Source organism: Chrysemys picta, chromosome 6 (assembly GCF_011386835.1).
Source record: "Chrysemys picta bellii isolate R12L10 chromosome 6, ASM1138683v2, whole genome shotgun sequence".
In the NCBI taxonomy this organism is placed as follows: domain Eukaryota; kingdom Metazoa; phylum Chordata; order Testudines; family Emydidae; genus Chrysemys; species Chrysemys picta.
This window is the reverse complement of record NC_088796.1, coordinates 35,474,203-35,493,837: the sequence shown is the minus strand read 5'-3', so window position 1 is coordinate 35,493,837 and position 19,635 is coordinate 35,474,203. Positions and strand designations below refer to the sequence as shown.

General features: G+C 38.1%; 1 protein-coding gene across 6 annotated transcripts in view; it reads right to left on the bottom strand.

Annotated features, from left to right (window-relative positions):
* MAP3K1 (mitogen-activated protein kinase kinase kinase 1) overlaps nucleotides 1–19,635 on the bottom strand; it is a 93,216-nt gene that overhangs the window by 34,918 nt on the left and 38,663 nt on the right. For all 6 annotated transcript variants that reach the window (XR_006176169.2, XR_010602170.1, XM_024109424.3 and 3 more), the window contains exons 2-3: nucleotides 2,019–2,169; nucleotides 783–986 (exon numbers count right to left, since the gene is read on the bottom strand). Coding sequence is in view for 4 of the 6 variants with exons in the window: in XM_024109424.3 (XP_023965192.2) it covers nucleotides 783–986; nucleotides 2,019–2,169 (355 nt within the window). In the remaining 2 variants the exon portion in view is untranslated. The remainder of the gene's footprint in view (nucleotides 1–782; nucleotides 987–2,018; nucleotides 2,170–19,635) is intronic.

Here is a 19,635-nt window from a genome sequence, read left to right as displayed (position 1 = left end):
TCCAGGAGCTTAACTTAAGGTATAGTTGCTCTTTTGCCAAGTGGTAGCAGATGTCCAGGGGCCCGTGAAGGTTGGCTTCCCAGTCACAGAGATATCAGTGAAATGGAGTCTAAGTATTCTATACTTATTCTAAGTAAAGCTTGTTTTATTTGTACACGTACACCAGTTCTGGAACAGAGGTGTTCACAAACAGCATGTAGGCAATTGCTTCTTTTAGAAATCTCAACCCAAAAACCAAGACCTGGTTCCCAGGGAGCACCTCTGCTTCAAGAATTGACTCTACTCAAAGATCCAGGAAGGGAGCAAACTCTGCCACCAGAACTTTACATAAGCAATCTAACACATAGCATGTGTCTTTCCAACACTGGATATTTTCTCATGTGCTAAGAAAAAGATCTTGGAAGACTATGGGTAACAGCACCATCTGGTGACACATGCCATAACAGATTCTATTTTTGAAAATCTGGATCCAGGTTTATTTGCTACAAAAACAACAGATCAAATCAAGCATGGAATCGCATCCTTCATATTTAGTTTCCTAACAACTATGAATGTAATATTTATTAGGCATACCACACGTTTCATTATCCTAAGTAAAATCACAAGTGGGAAACCCCTTTGAACATGCATCTTCTCTCCAAAACCAGTAGTTAGAGATAGCCTTTGTTTACAATTCAGAAGTACCAAATTTTGACATGTGTATAGCAATACCCCTTCTTCCATAAACGGTGACATCTCAAAATAAAGTCAAAACGATAATTATATTACATTTTCCAACTTACAGGCACTGGAGATACCCTTTTTCTTCTAACACCTGGTGATTCTGATTTAACAGTTCTAGAGGATGAGGATGAGGAGCTACTAGGAGAAGGGCTACGTCTTCCTTTCTGAGTTGCAGAAGCATTGCTTTGCCCTTCAACGTGAGGTTCTATTGATAGTTTGTTGCTTTCAGAGCCATCACCTTTCACTGGGATTGGTTTTACCACCTTGTAGGAAATAAGTCACATAGTTTGTGGTTAGTAAAATGATCATCTTCTAAATAAAGCAACAGAACACACTAACTTGAAGTCTGGTTGAACATATGTACAATGTTTACATTTATTTGTTTCACATCTGATATATTCCCTTTATACTGAAATTATTAGCTATTCCCCAATTATTTTAGTGATCAGTGTTTGAGAGTCACATTGGCATTTCAAATGTGTGTGTATTATTAGATTAATTCCCATTCTGTTTTTCTTAGCAATCGTATGTCCAAAATTAACATTCATTCATGTCTATAATGTTAACAGTTTCTGCATGATTTATTTGCCACCTTCGGTTCTTCCAGGTTATAGCTGAAACTATTTATTAAGCAATCTGAAGTCAAGAAGAAGTGGCCAAGTTCTTTACTGTAAATAATTATGCTTTTGATCTTGCTCTTTTGCATGCATCTTTTAATGTTATTAGGACAAAACCAATCACAAGCCATCTTGCAGAAGAAGAGCAAAATGAACTCTTTGCATTTTGGTTTACGTAAAGAATTTATCATGGAAAATGTTTTTTTCTGGTGATAATCACCTGTGCTAGACAAATGGGGGATTAATACATCAGAGTTTTAAGAATGTGAATTTTTTTAAAATTAGAAACAGAATTTTTGGGGGGTTTTGACTGAGAAAAGGAAGAGAAAATGGTTTAAAGTTTTATTCTGTAAACAAAGCTACTTTGGATGTCAACAGAGGGCAGTGTTGTCACAATAATATTTTTAAGCAAAACAATATCAGCTGAGCTATTTGACTTTCTAAGTATCAAACACATTACAGATCTGTAAACTATACAGAATTAGCAACAATTCTTCAAACAGCCAATAAAAGTGAACAAAGGGACCATAACTAAGTGTCAGCAATCATAACTAAGATTCAGGGTAGTGGGGTTTTAAGAACAAATATTTATTAAGCCGTCTTGGCACTTTTCACAATTGTAAATAATCAGTAAAAAAAAATTCAAATTATTATTACCCTTTCTTGAACACTACTTACCACAGGGCCTCTCCTGCTTCTCCTTTCCAGCCATTCATGCTTCCAGGCTGGCATACATGTTGCCTTGAGTTTCTCCCTGATCATGCGCTCTTCTGGGCGGTCATCCATTTTCTGCAACCCCCTGAGGGTTTCTTTATTCTCCATGTCACGACTAAAATAAAGAAAAAACGAAAATAAAATCATAAATGTGATTGTCTTTAATTAAACTTAGAGACATAACACTGTGGTATTCTTAAACCTTGTACCATCATAAATTTCTCTCTCTCTTCTTACAATATAATTATCAAAACATTAATTCCAACTGGCTGGAGCAAGCCACTTAAGCGTTACTGTGAACAATCTGCTACCCTGCTATTTGGAGCATAACTGCTTTGAGGCATATTTACTTGAAATGTGTACTAGTCTGGGTATTAGACCTCCAATAAGAAAGGCTTCTTTATGAAATACTAATTTGAACCAAAACAAAAACCCCACATCAACCAATCCCCCGCCTCCAGAACCTCCCATAAAAAGCTCAGAAGTTTAAGGTTGCTCATACACCTATAGACACATGAAGGCTTGCAGTGTCTCATGTATTTTAAGACAATTTATAACATGAATAGTGTAGAAGATTTAGAAAGAGGAAAGTATAGTATAAAAATATGTCATGCCACAAGTTATTTGTGCAAAGAAAAGCTTAGTGAAAGCACTTAACACTTAATTTGTTTAAATTAGAAAGGGAAGTCATAAAAGTAAGGATTAGTTAAGAGCTGCTTTCTGGACTACTTTTGACTCAAAAGCATTCCCAGTCAGCTATCATCATAACAAAATATGTAGTCCGCTAATATCACTAAAATGAATGCTTATATGATTTTGACCTATAGCAAAGTAGTTGCCTGTGTTTACAGGCAACAAAAATACTCAAATACTTAAGTACACATGAGAACAGTCAGAAGGATTAACTGATTCTATAGAGCTATCTGCCAAATCACCAAGAAAACCACATTCCTAGCCACAACACATGATCCCTTACCATGTTCTAGAAGTTAGTTCATTTAAAAGAAAATAAATTGTATTTTTTCAAAAAGCAAATCTATCGCCTAAACCCAATTAGACTGTCAATCTGAATGGATTTCAAAAATATTTAAAAAAAATCAAATTAATGTGGAAAAAATAGGGCTTTTAATAATTTGTCTACACAGAACAAATAATTTGCATATTTGACGTTGTTTCATATATACACACAATCCCATCTTAACTTTCTGAAATGTTTATCTTAGTTATGCAGATAGAACTTCACTACTATACACTGTCTTCTATGAGTTTTTTGTAAGTAGTATTACTATTAGACAATCTGCAATACATAAATTATCTTTCCTGTGATAAAAATAAATTTAAAATGTCTCTTCTGTGCAACAATCCATATCTAATGGTGAAAAAGAGATTGTAAAGAATGAAAAAAAAATACTTTGATCAAATGTTTTTGTTGGCCCAAAACAGCATTGATTAATGTTACAAGAAATTTTTTCTCTCATTGTAGAGACAAAGGAAACAAACTATCTAGAGACAGGAAATATCTTTTTCCTGTTCAGTGCAGAACTGCCATACACAGATGGATACCAGAAAACAAAATATTTTCTTTTCTTTCAAGCAACATCCTCTAAACATACTGCTAATATGAGTTTGATTTTAGGTGTTTTATTGAAAGTGACCGATTAATCCTAAATTTCTGAATACAATAAAAATTCCATCCAAATAAGTTAAACGCTGAAAAAGTCAGGCCCAATCTAAGTCATCAAGGAGATCAAATATATATTTAAACAAACCCAAAATTGGGATAGTCATATCTCTGCTGCATGAAAAAAGTGTCTGACTCCTAATATAAACAACAACAAATTCTTCAATATCGTGAAAGACAGAATATTATTTGTGTTTCTGTAGTAGTCAGAGTTCCAATCAAGAATGAGGCTCCACTGGGCTGAGGGCTACACAAGAATATACAAAATCACTCCCTAGCTTATATAGGGCCTTATTTATATTTCTTCCTTATTCAGCCAAAGCACCCCAGACGACTATGGGACTTTACCTGAATAAGAACTGGGCCCATATAATGGTACAGCCACAAAAATCTAGGTGAGAATTTGCCTTAGATATTTTAAACTACTTAAACATCTAAAATATACTGTAGCTGTAATTTCATGATACTAGCCATTTCAAATGCATGAAGACTTTTGTATACAAGACAGAAAAACTATGCAAGCAATAAGAGAATGAAGCATTCTATTTCATCTGTTCACATAACCATGATTAACTTCCCAACTGATATAAAAAAGTCTTAGTGGCCCTTGAACTTGAATTCATGAACAATGTAATACAACAGTGAAGGCTTCACAATCTGTACTTGTTCTCTAAAAAGCAGAAGCAACTATCTGGTTCTCTCATGTGACAGTAAAACCAATATATTCTTACTTACAAAGAACTGTTGTTTTTAAATGTAGGTGGGATAGACCAGCTGAGTCTGAAAGTGTTCTCTCTAGTAATCTAAGATAAGTTCTGCAATAGGGTATTCTGCAATGAAGTATCATATATTACCCCAGAACACTGTTTTTTTTTTGGGGGGGGGGGGGAGTTTTTATGTCACTGAACTCAAATATAGTTTTAAGTGAAGTGCATTATTAAGAATTCTTGTACTGAGCATTTAAGACAATCCCCTCCCCCAATGTGTGCATGGAATATCCTTGTATCTTGCAATGTATTTTATAAACTGAGTTTATCCACAGTTGGGCCTGATCTTCATAACTAAGGCAATGACTAAATGGGCAATGGCAATTTTGAGTCATGTTAGCAGGATTGGTTCCTATAGTGCTCCATTTTAAAATCCTCAGAACAATAAAAATAGCTTTTGATGGATTTTGTGGACTGCACCATTCCAACAAATCATCAAGCGCCTGATCTTGCAAGGTGCTGAAGACTAACTCTGATCCAGAAAAGTTTTTAGGCACAAACTCAACTTTTAAGCATGGCAGTACTCCCAACTGAAGATTAACACTAAGCATGTGCTTAAGTGCTTTGCTATAGCAAATGGAGAGCACTTGGCTGAATTTTAACGTTAGATCTCTGCGAATAAAACTACTGCAATATTGCTAGCGGAATATGATAATCAGTAATTTTGTGTGCATGTACACACACACACACACACATAATTTCAGTTCACTTTTAACCAAATATACTTATAAAAGCCACACTTTTGCCACTGATCATTTTTAGGACTACTACATAAAAGTATTCATATAATAAAAGATACAAATACAAGCTTAGGCAGTTTATTAATATTTGGAAGTTCACATATAATTAGGAAGAAGTATTTCTGATATACATTTTATGACCAACTGCTACAATGACATGAACTACTACTGAACCTACTTCTTATATTAAGTGTTTGAGAATCAAATACCAGAATATATAAATCTTTTATAACCTAAAATTAAATACCAAATGTTCAAAAACAAAATGGAAATTAGTTTCCAGTTACTGTTCCTGAATAACTTCACTATCACCACCTAAAGAATGTCAAATTATTAAATTATCCATCTATTCAATATACATTTTATAATCTGTCATTGTAGCGCATTCTTTCCACTGCATCAGGTGGCCATGTATTCAAGTCACAAACTAGATTCAGATTTATATTTAATGCAGATGGCAGGACCTCAGAGAGAAAAAAGGTTACATTCCTTTGTCTGAGGGGTTAAACAGATGTTCTCTATCTGCACATGCAGTTAGAAATTAGATAACATCTCAGCACTATAAAAGTACAGTGCTATGTAAGTAAATTACATACAAAAGTCTATGTTAAAACAACATTAATTTAGGTTGCAAGGTCAAGCACTGGAAAAACATGAAATATCAGAATTAAGGTTGCCAGTGTAACTGTATCATCTGAGCATTTCACAAACACACAGATTGCATTTCAAATCAGAGAGTATTATTCTCATTTTACAGACGGGCTAATGGAGACAAAAAACTTGCCTGAAGCCTCACAGTGAATTACTGGCAGAACCTCATGACTTTCAACATTGAGTTCATTCCTTCAGATCATGCTGCTTTACTGCCAAAGTGTTGAGCATCCACAGCTCCTACTCACTTCAGTTGTACTAGTGAGTGCTCAGTACTTCTGCAAATCAGACCCCAGGCATTCAAGCTGGGTACACAGAACTGAGGAACAGACAATTAGTGGCCACCTGCCAAAATTTGTGTTTAAGTGACTTGCTCAGCATCACACAGGAAGTCTGTGGCAGATGCATGAATAGAACAGAGTTTTTCTGCCTTAAACACCAGAATATTTTCTCTTCCTGAAACACACTGCCTATCTCATTCTCTACACATTCTAACTTCTACAGCAGGAAAGGACGGATTCCTAAAAACAACAGCCACATTTAGTACACTGCCCCGATTCATTCCTTGAGCCCCATCCATCCTGTGCACTGAATGTGGCAGGAGTCCTTTGGAAAAATGGTATGTGATCACATAAATTACAATGCATATACACAAGAGGAAAGAATTAGGGTTGCCTGGGCAGGCAACAGAGCTTTCAAGAGCCATGACCTACAACCTAAATGACTCGCTTTTCACATTTTTTACATGTAATTTCCTAAATTTATTTTTAAAGATAAAAATAAATTATATTATGCAATTGTAATAACCCCCACATAATGCACCATCAGGCATTGAGAGAAAGGGTAGGTCTATGCTGCAATTAAACTCCTGTGGCTGGCCCACACCATTTGACCTGGCTTGCAGGGCTCATGCTGCAGGGCTGTAAAATTTCAGCATAGACATCCAGGCTTGGGCTTGAGCCTGAGCTCTGGGACCCTGTCAGGGGGGAGGGTCCCAGCGCCTGGGCTCCAGCCCAAGTCCAAACACCTACGCTACAATTTTACAGCTCCGAAGATCCCTGCGAGCCCTAGTCAGCTGGGTGTTTAACTGCAGTGTAGACATACCCTAAGTGACTTGTACTGGGTGTGTGGGCTGGACAGAACAAGCTTGACACTTCCCCCACCCAACTAAAAGTGCTCTGGCAGGAGCTGGTCTGCCTCTGCTCTCTGAAAACCCCAGGCAGCAGTGTGCTGCTGTTACACTGACAGCAAGAGACTTGGCCCTTCAGAATATTGGCTTGCTGCCAAAATTATTATGAGAAATGCTAACCAAAAATGAGAAGTGTTGATTTTCAACTTCCGATAGCTCAGCCAAACCTGAGTGGAATTTCATGGAGCAAGCAAAAGGCATATTCCTAGCCCAAAGGCTTTCTCCCTGATGAATTTCAAAAGTCTTCTCCAAACAATGCAGGTAGTAGAGCTTCTCAAAAAGATTATAAGAATCATGTATTATGGAAAGTTTTAGGCAACCTAAATACAGAAGATGTTGCCAGCTCCTCATATAATAATGAAGTGAAAGATTCCATAGAAGTTTCCTAAAAAGTAGGTTTCTGAATTGTGTTCATAACAGTGAAACAGAGAGAGTGTGTCCATAGGTTTGTGAAAACTATTGCTTTTCACATGACTGTCTCAGGCTAGGTCTGGAGGGGGGGGGGGAAGAGAATCGATTTAAGATACGCAAATTCAGCTACGCGAATAGCGTAGCTGAATTCGACGTATCCTATTTGACTTACCCCGCTGGGAGGACGGTGGCAAATCGACCGCCGCGACTCCCCCGTCGACGGTGCTTACTCCTCCTGACGAGGTGGGAGTACGCATGTCGATTCGGGGATCAATTTATCCGTCTAGATGAGACGCGATAAATCGATCCCTGGGAGATCGATTTCTATCCGCCGATCTGGGCGGGTAGTGTCGACTAGCCCTGACTCACCTAATAGGAGCACTGCACTGCCAATTTTGAATAACTATTTTACCTCAAATATATAAAGTTCAATAGGACCAATGCATTATATTAATAGTCTATGTTAAAGACAATGTTATATAACATTGTGGAATGCAGATTTTTTTTTTAATTATTTTTCTCAAAATTCTTTTTTTTTTTTAATTTGATGGTTTGTTATCTATCTATTTTGTACTGCTTTGTAAGGCCTGATTTTCTAAAACACAGTATTGCCCTTCAATGACAATTTTAACAAAAAGCATAGGGTACATAAACTACATTATTTCTTTTTAACAAAATAAAGTTGCCTATTTTAAATGGCATGTAAGCAGTCCAAAGCAAATTTTATTTTTTGAAAGTTCAATGTACTAAACACTGATTTTCTAGTAGTAAAGTACTATTTTTCATAAGACCAAGGACAGCTCTAATCCATCTGTCTGCGTCTCTCAACAATTGCAAACTATTAAGAAAGAAAACAAGGCATGTAACTAGCTTCTTCAGATAAGTAGTTTATTTAGGATACAGGTAAACTGACTTCTCCCATTAGTAGTAGAAAAACTAGGGGGGAAAAAAGCCCCGCAACATCTGAAAACAGGTAAGGGCAAATTCACTAGTAAAAGAAAAGCTCTGTCTGACCTATCCATAAATAGGTAAGAAAAAAAATCTAATTAGTAACTGTTTACATTTATGTGCCCACCTCAAGAAAGTTAGCATGTTTGACATGTGGGATCCTTAAAAGCAAACAATCTATTCTTTAGATCCTATCTTCTGGTCGCTAACATTTCAGTAATACTTTCAATGTTTTCCTCTCGTGTGTCTAAAATATTATTCTTTATTACCACCAGGATTTTTTTTAAAAAGGAAACTAGCTTGTTCAGAATATGAAAATATGGAAGAAAGGAGAATTGCCCATTATTCGTCCCTAAATCCTTAACCTAGATCTACTGTCTTTTCTACATTGGGAATGCTTACGCTGCATCTGGAAAGCACTTTATCCTGTGAGAGAGAACCTTAAAGGTTCTCTGCCTTCTCTCCCCAAACAGTCATCTACCCATGAAGACAACTATAAACACACACATTTATGGAAATTTGATATGCTAATGACGTGCTAGTCAGAGGGGACAACTGGCTATATATAATAAAGAATGAAATATTCAAAAGCTCTAACTAGACAAGTAGAATCATCATAATGAAATTTATTAAAACTCTATAAGGAGGTAGTGAATGAGAAAGCTTCTACTTCTGGAAGAACAAGGGTCTCTAAGACCAAAATCTTCAAAGCTGGATACCTAATATTAGGTCCCTAAATAAGTGGCCTGAATTGCAGAGGTGCTGAACATGGAGCTACTGTTCCTCGGCACCTCTGAAATTCACACCGTATATTTAGGTAACTAAATATGGGTTGCACTACTCATTTTGAATTACTTATTTTGTACCTTAGACACACAAATTCATGTAGCTATTTAAGAAGAGCACTCCTGAATAAGCAGGATAATAAATACTGACTTATGCTGCAAGACAGTGCTTGCAAAAAAGTTGATGAAATGGGCTTATCGCCTTAAAATAGAAAGCAAATAATCACATAAAAAAGGAATACAATAACAGATCCTAGATCTATTTAATCTGCCTTTCAGGACTGCTATGCCAATTTATATGTATTGCAGTACACAAATTCTATGAAGCAGATACAAATATTTTTAAAAAAGTAAAACTATCAATTCTTTCAGAATATGAGACAATCTCTGGGCATAGATTCAAAGGGCTATTAATAGGTGAAGTTTGGGGAAAACTTAGTATTCTCTGTCTCTACAGCCCAATTCTTTAAAACTTTTAGGCAAGAACTTGTTCCTTTATTAAGGAGCGTGCTGAAATTCTAGACAACAGAAGTCTCATAGAAAGTATACACTAGAGCCCCCCAAACTATGGGGTGCACGGAGGAACATTCAGGGGGGCATAGCTGGGGCCCAGGCCAGCCCCTACATGGCATTAGCTACTGACTGAAGACAGGATACTGAGCTAGATGGAACATTGGTCTGACCCAGTATGGATATTCTTATGTTCTTATCTATATACGTATACATCTAGATATAAAAATTATTCTAAAATATTGGCAACAAGAGGTTTATCAAACAATTCAAACAAAAATTCAACATGTTTATTACTGGAAGGTAATCTTCAGATAATCTAGGATGTACACAACTAAATCTACTATGCCTGATCTAAGAAACTGGAATCTGCTTTATCATCTCAATTCAATGAAGGCCTTCAACTGGGTTGAAAGGCTACTGTTGGTTACTAACTTTTAAAAACAATATCAACAGTATAACTTATTTTCTTACACAGATATCAAGAGAGAAAGGTAATTACAAATTTAAACACCAAGTGCATGTCTTGTAAGAGCAGAGCTTAGGTAAATGACTCCCTCCCAGAAATAATGCCACTAAAAAGGGGAATGAGATAAGGGTGTGTGTTATTTTATTTGTTTGAACAACAGAACTGTCTACTGGGGGGAGGGAGAGGGGAAACTAACATGAATGTTACAAGACCCAAAATTGAAACCACAGGGAAAAAAAATACCCCTCTATGTAAATAACATAAGCACGGCCATACTGGGTCAGACCAATGGTCCATCTAGCCCAGTATCCTGTCCTCCGACAGTGGCCAATGCCAAACGCTTCAGAGGGAGTGAACAGAACAGGCAATCATTGAGTCATCCATCCCAGCTTCTGGCAAACAGAGGGTAGGGGCCACTCAGAGCATGGGGTTGCATCCCAGACCATTTTGGCTAATCACTATTGACCCACCTATCCTCTAGGACCTTATCTAGTTCTTTTTGAATCCTGTTATAGTTTTGGCCTTCACATCATCATCTCCTGGCAACGACTTCCATAGGCTGACTGTGCGCTGCGTGAAGAAGTACTTCCTCCTTTTCTTTGTTTTAAACCTGCTGCCTATTAATTTCATTGGGTGATCCCTGGTTCTTGTGTTATGTGAAAAATAAATAACACTTCCTTATTGAAGGGTGAGGAGAAAGTGAAGATTTTATAGACCTCTATCATATTCCCACCCATCCCACTCTTAGTTTTCTCTTTTCCAAGCTGAAAAGTCCCAGTCTTTTTAATCTCTCCTCATACGGAAGTTGTTACATACCCCTAATAATTTTTGTTGTCCTTCTCTGTACCTTTTCCAATTCTAATACTTCTTTTTTGAGATTGGGTAACCAGAAATACATGCATTATTCAAGGCCTTGGCATACCCTGGATTTATATAGAGGCATTATGACATATTATTGCATCTTATTCAATTCTCATCTTTTGTGCCAGCAGTTCTCCAAGAGCTAGCTAGCTTTAGCCAAGTCTTGGGCTACAAAGTAAATATTTTAAAAAGTTAGTGTATATACTAATGAAACAAGAAAATATAGTAAAGCCCAAAACGTCATGTGTTCTCTAATGGATCTCAGAAAGAGAGAAAGAAAGAAAAATCTTAAATATATGCAAGTGAAACTCATTTTATAAAACTAACTTCCCTCATCTTCTGCAAAAATTCAAGAAGGAAGCCAAAGCCTGAAATAAACAATTCCAGTAGATTAGGGGTTCTCAAACTTCATTGCACCGTGACCCCCATCTGACAACAAAAATTACTTTACAACCCCAGGAGGAGGGACCAAAGCCTGAGCCTGCCAGAGCCCTACTTCCCCGGGTCGGGTGTGGGGGGGTGGGGGGGGGGGCGCAAAGCCCGAGCCTCACCAGTCTGGGCAATGGGGGCCAAAGCTGAAGCTCAAGTGCTTCAGCCGTAGGCAGGGGGCTTGCAACCTGAGCCCCGCCGTCCAGGGCTGAAGTCACGTAACCTTTCCATACTCAATGCTTATAAAACAGAAGTTACTGGTTTTTTTTACTACCGATTATAAAGGGGCACTGAGGCCTTAATTAGTGGTTGTAAAGTTCTTTACAATCTTTGGATGGAATCCAGTGAAAAGCTTGGGAATCTTAAAAAGAACCACAATCAGGTATAGATTACAACTGCTTTCAAGAAAAATCCAATGAAAAAGAAGTAGCCATGTCATTAAAGGGGACTGCTCAAAGATGGGAGTCTTCTTTTCAATATCCAGAGGGTTTTTTATTCAAAATTCAAATCAGTAAACCAAGAAATGTTTTTTGCAATATTTTTGCAAAATTTCTTCAGCCATTGCTTTTCCTGTAATCCATATTGAATTATCTGGAAAGAATTTGTATGTCTATGCGTACAGTGCTGCAGCACATCTGGTGAAGACACTCTATGCTGGCGGGGAGAGAGAGAGAGCTCTCCTGTGGACAAAAAAGAAACTACCTTCATGAGTGGCATAAACTATGTTGGCGGCAGAGCTGACTCCAGGCACCAGCCGACCAAGCACGTGCTTGGAGCAGCACCTTGTAAGGGGCGGCCAATCTTGGGGTGGCGGGGCGGTGCTCGGGGTTTTTTTGTTTGTTTGTTTGTTTTGGTTCAGCGGGGCGGCACTGGGGGGGGGGTTGTTTTTGGTTCGGTGGGGCGGCACTGGGGTTTTTTTGGGGTTTGGTTTTTGGTTCAGCACTTGGGGGGGCGTTGTTTTTGGTTCAGCGGGGCGGCGCTGGGGGGGGGGGGAGGAAGGGTTTGTTATGGCGGGGCTTTTTTTTTTTTTTTTGGCGCTTGGGGCGGCAAAAAAGTTTGAGATGGCCCTGGTCGGCGGGTGCACATCAACACTTGTGTCGGTGTAATTTATGTTGCTCGGGGGTGGAACATTCACACCCCTGGACGACATAAGTTTTGCTGACATAAGCTGTAGTGTAGACATAGCCTTAGACTTCTCACTTTTGTGTTTGACAGGTACTGTGACTTTTCCAGGAGCCTGAATTTGGTAGAGCATGCTGTGCCTCAATAGATAAAGGAAAATGATTCTGCCTATTTATTTCTCTAGGCTATTTTGAAAGGAAAAGCTGCGATCCAACACGACCCTGGGCTTTAATTGTCCACAATCTATCCTCAAATACTGTAGAAATTAGTCTGTTTAATATACGTTGCATTTCAGCTGCCTCGGAGCAGTATGCTTTGATGGTAACTAAATATAATCAAGCTACTGTTGTGTGTGTGTTAGATTGGTGTATGTGTTATATGTTCTAAACTGGCATAGTTTCCCAGATAAATGTAGTTTTATTTGGACCTTTTATTGATAGATGGCTATTGTTGGTAAACTGCCACATTTCCTGGGTACTTGTTAAAGATAAAGGAGAATAGACAGGGTCTAAGATGTCAGGATCCCTATAGGGAATGAATACGGAAACTGACTGCGAGGCCTTTTGTTATCAAATTCTATTTACATGGAATTTGCTGTCTGCAACTCTTAAGATCATTGGAGCTGCAAAGTTGGAGCTTTAGCAGAGTGGGATTTCCTTGATATTCTGCTTACATATTTCTCTTGTATTAATTTGTGGTTTTGCAATTTATTTTAGATTAATGTTTTTGAAAATACTGATTATGTCCCCCTCTCCTTTCCCATCAGAACCTCCTTTCAAAAGAGGTAGAAAGTTAGTGGGTTTTCACGAACTACCAAAGTAATGAATTAGATGAATCAAGTAGCCATATCCCAAAGTACATTGCATTTGAGGAGTATACACTGCAGGGACAGTACACATATTACATACTGGAAGCTGTAAAGTACATAGAAGCATAAGCAGGATAAGAGTACAAAATATATCTTTATTTCAGGGCCAGGAACACATGTAGGAGGCACAGGAGAAATCATACCCTGAATCAGTAGTAGACTATATGCTCAGCAGATTCTAGTTCATCCGCATATTCTGTTTTGGTTGTTTGGGCTTTTTACAACCATTTTGATTTTAGGTTGCCTCACTAAAGAGTCAGTTTTTATCAGGCAGTATTTTGGGGTCATTCACCTTCTCAACACACTCTGGATAAAATTAGCTCTCTGATTTAGGAGTCAGCCTATCAGCTGAAACCATAATCATCATTTTTAGCCAGGCACTCTTGAAATTCTTGATGGCATTCACTTTTTTTTTGGCCTCTCTCTTCAGAGTGTATCATGTCACACCATCTTCCCCCCTCCACCCCCCGCCAATCTCCACCCTCAGTTCCCCCTGCAAACAAATCTGTTCTCACTATTAGCCCAGAAATTGAGCTATATTTACCTTGCCTCCAACATGTATTCAGATTAAATTTACTCAGCAGCAACTTGCTTTGTTGAATTGGAGTACAGCTTTTGCAAAATAGACTCTTATTTGTTTCATTGGATATCTTTTGTGTTTTGTACAGCATGGAGTACACTGTGTTTAACAAATAACGGAGGTCTAGAAAATGAAAATCCTCGATTCTATTCTTGATGGAGGTGCATGGAGTTTAGCTGGCAGCAGTTGCTTGTGCCTATGGCTTCATTTTGATAGTGTACCGTAGATAGGGTGAATGCTCCATTCATAGTGGAGCATGCACAATCAATGAAGCATCTACCATCCTTTTGTCCTGGCCCCACCACAAGTGTGCGGCCACAATTAGTGGCTCTAGGGGGCTCTGTCTGCTACTGCCCCCCCGAATTAGATGTTTGCTCAGTAACAGGCTTTTTTATATCCATGCCCTGGAAGCTTTGGGATCAGTAAGACACTGATCCCGTATAGACTTACACACATGCTTAACTTTATGCCTGTGAGTAGTCCCATTGACTCATAGTACATAAAATTAAGTATGTGCCTAAGGGCACATCTTCACTACCCGCCGGATCGGCGGGTAGCAATTGATCTATTGGGGATCGACTTATCACGTCTAGTGAAGACGCGATAAAATCGATTCCCGATGGCTCTGCCGTCGACTCCGGAAATCCACCGCGGCAAGAGGCGGAAGCGGAGTCGATGGCGGCGCGGCAGCGGTCGACTCGCCGCCGTCCTCACAGCCAGGTAAGTCGACCTAAAATATGCAACGTCAGCTACGCTATTCACGTAGCTGAAGTTGCGTATCTTAGGTTGACACCGCCCCCCAGAGTGTAGACCTAGCCAAAGTCTTTAAGGAATAGGGCTGAACATAGCAGGTCTCTGCTACTCTAAATTTAGAAACGATCGGGTCTGACACAGGATTCTGTTTTAGCAAGGTTCAAAAAGCTACTTTTGAAGGCAAGGTATACAAGTGTGCATGTACACAAGCAACTTGCTTATTTTATGTAACTTTTAATTAAATTCATATCCATACAGCTCTACAGATCAGACTGATACCCATTCCCAATATACATTCAACTTGTGTGCTAATCTTGAGCTTCTTGTTTCCTCGTCATAACCACCCTATTCTGTGCTTGTCAAATGGAGCATCAATTAAAAAAATCTGCATATCAAATAATGAAACCCTCCACACAAAATATGTAAATAATAAAGTAACAAATCCTATTGTTTGTACAATGCCTAGTACAATGAAGTTAAATCTCCACTTTATTCTGTGGACACTTGCCACTCAGAAATTATCTTTTTATAATATTAAAAGAAAATTGTTCTGTTTGTCTACTGCCCTTCTGTAGCGTCCATATAGCTTTAAAGATTTCCAATTTGTTTTGAAAAGAGTAAGTCCAAAACTCCATTTCCACTAGATGCCATTTATTGCATAATCAACCGACTTCCATGCTTTTTTACTATATTATGTTTCCTTGCTAGAAATAACTTTTTACAAGCCTTTGTGGTTTTGCATGTGCTATTTGTGTATAGTTTGTTTCAAAGATTACTTCATGTGGAGAGGACTTAGAATTCTCATTCCAGTGGTGTTTTGGGTATGTTTATTTTCTGCCAATAATTCTTTATTTAACAACTCCAAATGGTGTTCTAAATTGCTTTCCACCTTGTGATTTCTTCAGCACTGCTTGTTGCAGTAATTTAATGGGCCACAATGTTGCATGGGAACGATATCTACACAGAACTTCATACTAAACTTCCATTAACTTCAAGGTAGTGGCACTTTGTTTAGTGGATGCTCATTCTATTTGGTAATCAAAAACATTTCTCCACTTATTCTTAGAACTTATTTTGCTAATTTTATAAAAACTATGTACAGTCTATATGTTCTAGCTAAACTCATTCTGTGCCTCCCATCACAACATTATTTAAGCCCTCCAGCATAGGAACCACGTGTTTGTATAACACCTAGCGCGGTGGAGCCCCAAATCAGCTGGAGCCTCTAGGCCAGTGGTTCCCAAACTTGTTCCGCCGCTTGTGCAGGGAAATCCCCTGGCTGGTTTGTTTACCTACCGCGACCGCAGATTCGGCTGATCGCTGCTCCAGGCCAATGGGAGCTGCTGGAAGCGGTGCAGGCTGAGGGACGTAAGTTACCTCATTATTCACCTTCAAACTCCTCAAAACTCTCCTTTGCCATAACATCTACATAAAACTCTACAGTGAGACTGTTAGTGTGCTAAGACCACTGCCTGTCACGCTGACCAATATTGTCTCATTGTTTCCTTGTACTGTCTCTATGTACTATCTTACCCATCTGTTGTATTATACCTGCATTGTAAGCCACTTGGGCTAGGCAGTCATGTGGTGTCAGATCTTTCTCTAAAAAAATAGTTGCTATTTCGACAGGATGCAGAATGTTGCAAAGTGCAGATAGTAAATTTATGTAATATGTTCAATCACTCAATAAGCAACCAATATTTCAATGTAAACTCTCAAATTTACACAGCATCATTCCACCACACAATGGATTATTGAAATGGCATCTTTGAGACCTCAAATTTTGATTATAAAATACTAATTGTGAATATTAGAAGTTACTAGTTCAAGTAACAACTTCAACCATGACTGTTGGTGAAGTCACACAGATCAATTTGCCACTGTTCATTGTTATACCATTATTGGCATCTTCTCCATTCTTAACTTCTCATATCCAGCTACTACTTCCTCCTGTCTTCTTTGAACGCCAGCCTAACATTCTTCTTCCCCAAACTGTCTCCATCTCTTTTGTAGATAGTCAAAATATTCCAGCAGCCTCTTCTTGATTTTCCCATCTTGTCTCTTCATAGAATGTCATACTGCCCATGGTAGTAACATGAGACTTCCAAAGAATATCTACTTGTCTTCACACTCCGATAATCAGACCAAAGACAGATAATCAGACAAGTCTGAATTATATTGTCACCAGTACTGTACTTTTCTTCCTCTCCAAATGTTTTCAATTTCAGACCACACAGTGGTAGGAAGTGGAGATATTTATAAGCACTTTATGTTGGTGGTTCTAGTCCACTGGGGCAAAGGAGTTAGCAAGTCAAATACTACATCAGTCATTAACTCTTATTTAGTTTCACCCCATGGAAACACTTGGGATTTTGCAATAGGACAAGTATCAGAGGGGTAGCCATGATAGTCTGGATCTGTAAAAAGCAACAGAGTCCTGTGGCACCTTTAAGACTAACAGATGTATTGGAGCATAAGCTTTTGGGGGGGAATGCCCACTTCGTCGGATGCACGTAATAGGACAATAAACCCTGACTGATAGAGTAAAGGGTAAAAATTCTATTTGGTTAGCCAGTGTTTTTCAAATCATTGTGTGTACCACTTTAACTTATTTCCAAAGTATAAATCCTTTCTCCAGAGTACAATGCTTCTTGACTTTGCAATACCAAGTCTGATATTTATTGGGTTCATTATGCCCTAGATATTATACCAAATCCTTGTGATTCATTTGCTCACCCCTAGGATATGCACTCTTTAAACATTTAAATTGAAACAAAGATCTATTAATAGAGAAATATTCTTGATCCATATACCACTTGATGGTTATTAGAAGTGTTTTACTTGATCATTTGCATTTTGAGATTTGGACTTTCAACATCCAGATTGAGGGTTCCTGACATCCCTGTGTGCTGCTAATCAGGCAGAGACATCAGCCATAATTTAAGAATTCTGGTGCCAATTTTTCTTTCAATCATACCTGACCTATTCATTCTCAATTCTGAAGTCCCAAGAGCACATTTAAAAGACTCAAAAACAGAAGCATTCCCACAACCCCTTCATACTGAACATAATCATGGGCAGGTTTTTGAAATAGCAGCTCAAAATCAGACAGCCTGAATTACCAGGTAAAGTTTACTTCCAAGAAATGGAATGCAGCCAATCCAGACTGTTAGAGCCCATAAATTTAGAGATAGGAAACTAAATCATTAACTACTCCTGTAATGTCCCTGAAGACTAAGCTTAGTTCAGGTGGATGCATCAGTTGAGGTCTGCAGATCCAAAGAGAATAGTGGAAATTTCTTCAGAGTTTTAGAAATTGGACCCATGTTAGTCCAAGAGGCAGTGCTGTATTCTTGCTTCTACTGACTAACTACATAATCTCAAACTCCCTCTGTCCACTCTTTTGTAGCTCACTCTGTACATCAAGTCTGAAATTTAATTGGAAGCTCTGTCGGATTGGGACAATATTGTCCTATTTGAACTGAGGGTGCCTCACACACTTTTCAGTGCTGTGAAATAAAATAAAAACTCCCTCGCTACTTGAATATTCCCTACCTCCAAGAAGAATATGAGCTATTCCAATCTTTGGGCTCCCTAATACACAAGCATTCAGATATAACACATCAAGAGGCATCCTAGCTTTTGAGGTTTCATTAAAAAAAAAGTGAATTGCATTTTCTTAAGGCTCACAGCCAATCAAAATATTTATGCACTCTGCACATTCGAGTCACACTTGGCCAATCTAAGGGAGAAGAAAAACTAGACAAAGAAAATCTAACATCACTTTAAGCACAAAACTGTTCTAATTTATCTTTGGAAACTGAGTTGCCTTTTACTGAATTTTATAAAAACAAAATGAAAGCACTGTGCATTATACCAAAAAAGTGTTCAAATATTGTAACATTAAGTCCACTAACAAGATCAAGTTATATGTTAAGATCAGTTCTATCTAAAGGGAGAGTGGTCAAATAGGACAAAAACTGAAATCTATTCAAAGAAAAATTTTGTCTCAAGTCATCATTCATTCAGTTGTGTGCATATGCAAGATAGAAACAAGAGGATCTCACAATTCCCCAAAGTAATTATTCACAATACAGATTTAAGAGATGAGGTATTATATAAAATACTACATACTTAAAAAGAATATAAATTTACCCACCCTCAGGATAACATTGTTCTACAGTTCTATGTAATGGGAAGTTTTGCTTTTCCAGTGCATTGAAATAAGGTTACTCAAAGCTACCTAAATTTTTAAAAGGTTTCTTTTTTCCCATTGATATAGAGTAATAAGATAATTAGTATTCCATTATCAGTGTCTACACCTTTCTGTTAATGATGCTTCCTAGCACAAAGTTCGTTCTTTAGAAACTAACTAGCTGACTGGCTACTGTGGCTGCATTTTGTTCATATCTACTTAAGCATTTTTAAACCTCATTGAACAAGAAAAGGTCTACTGCCAAAAGATCCAACTGAAGGCACTCTCTGGTTGTACAGATTTTCCCCCCCACACAGTTTCAACTGTGAACATATATGGCCCAATTGCCATTATCCTGAACACAAGAGATGTTCCATATTAGAGATATTCCTCCACTGTGGCAAGAAATACACAATGCCTCCACTTCAACTGCGCCTCTTAATATTTCTCAATTTTGACTCTATTATTTCCCTGAAGCCAAAAAACAAAATAAAAAAAATGGCTAAAAAGGTATGATGAAAAGCAAAGAAACGGGGTGAGCAATACTGGGAAGCTAACACCTAGACTGATCTAAATAGGCAAAGCTATAATGATAGATTAACAGGCCACAGACTGAGAACAC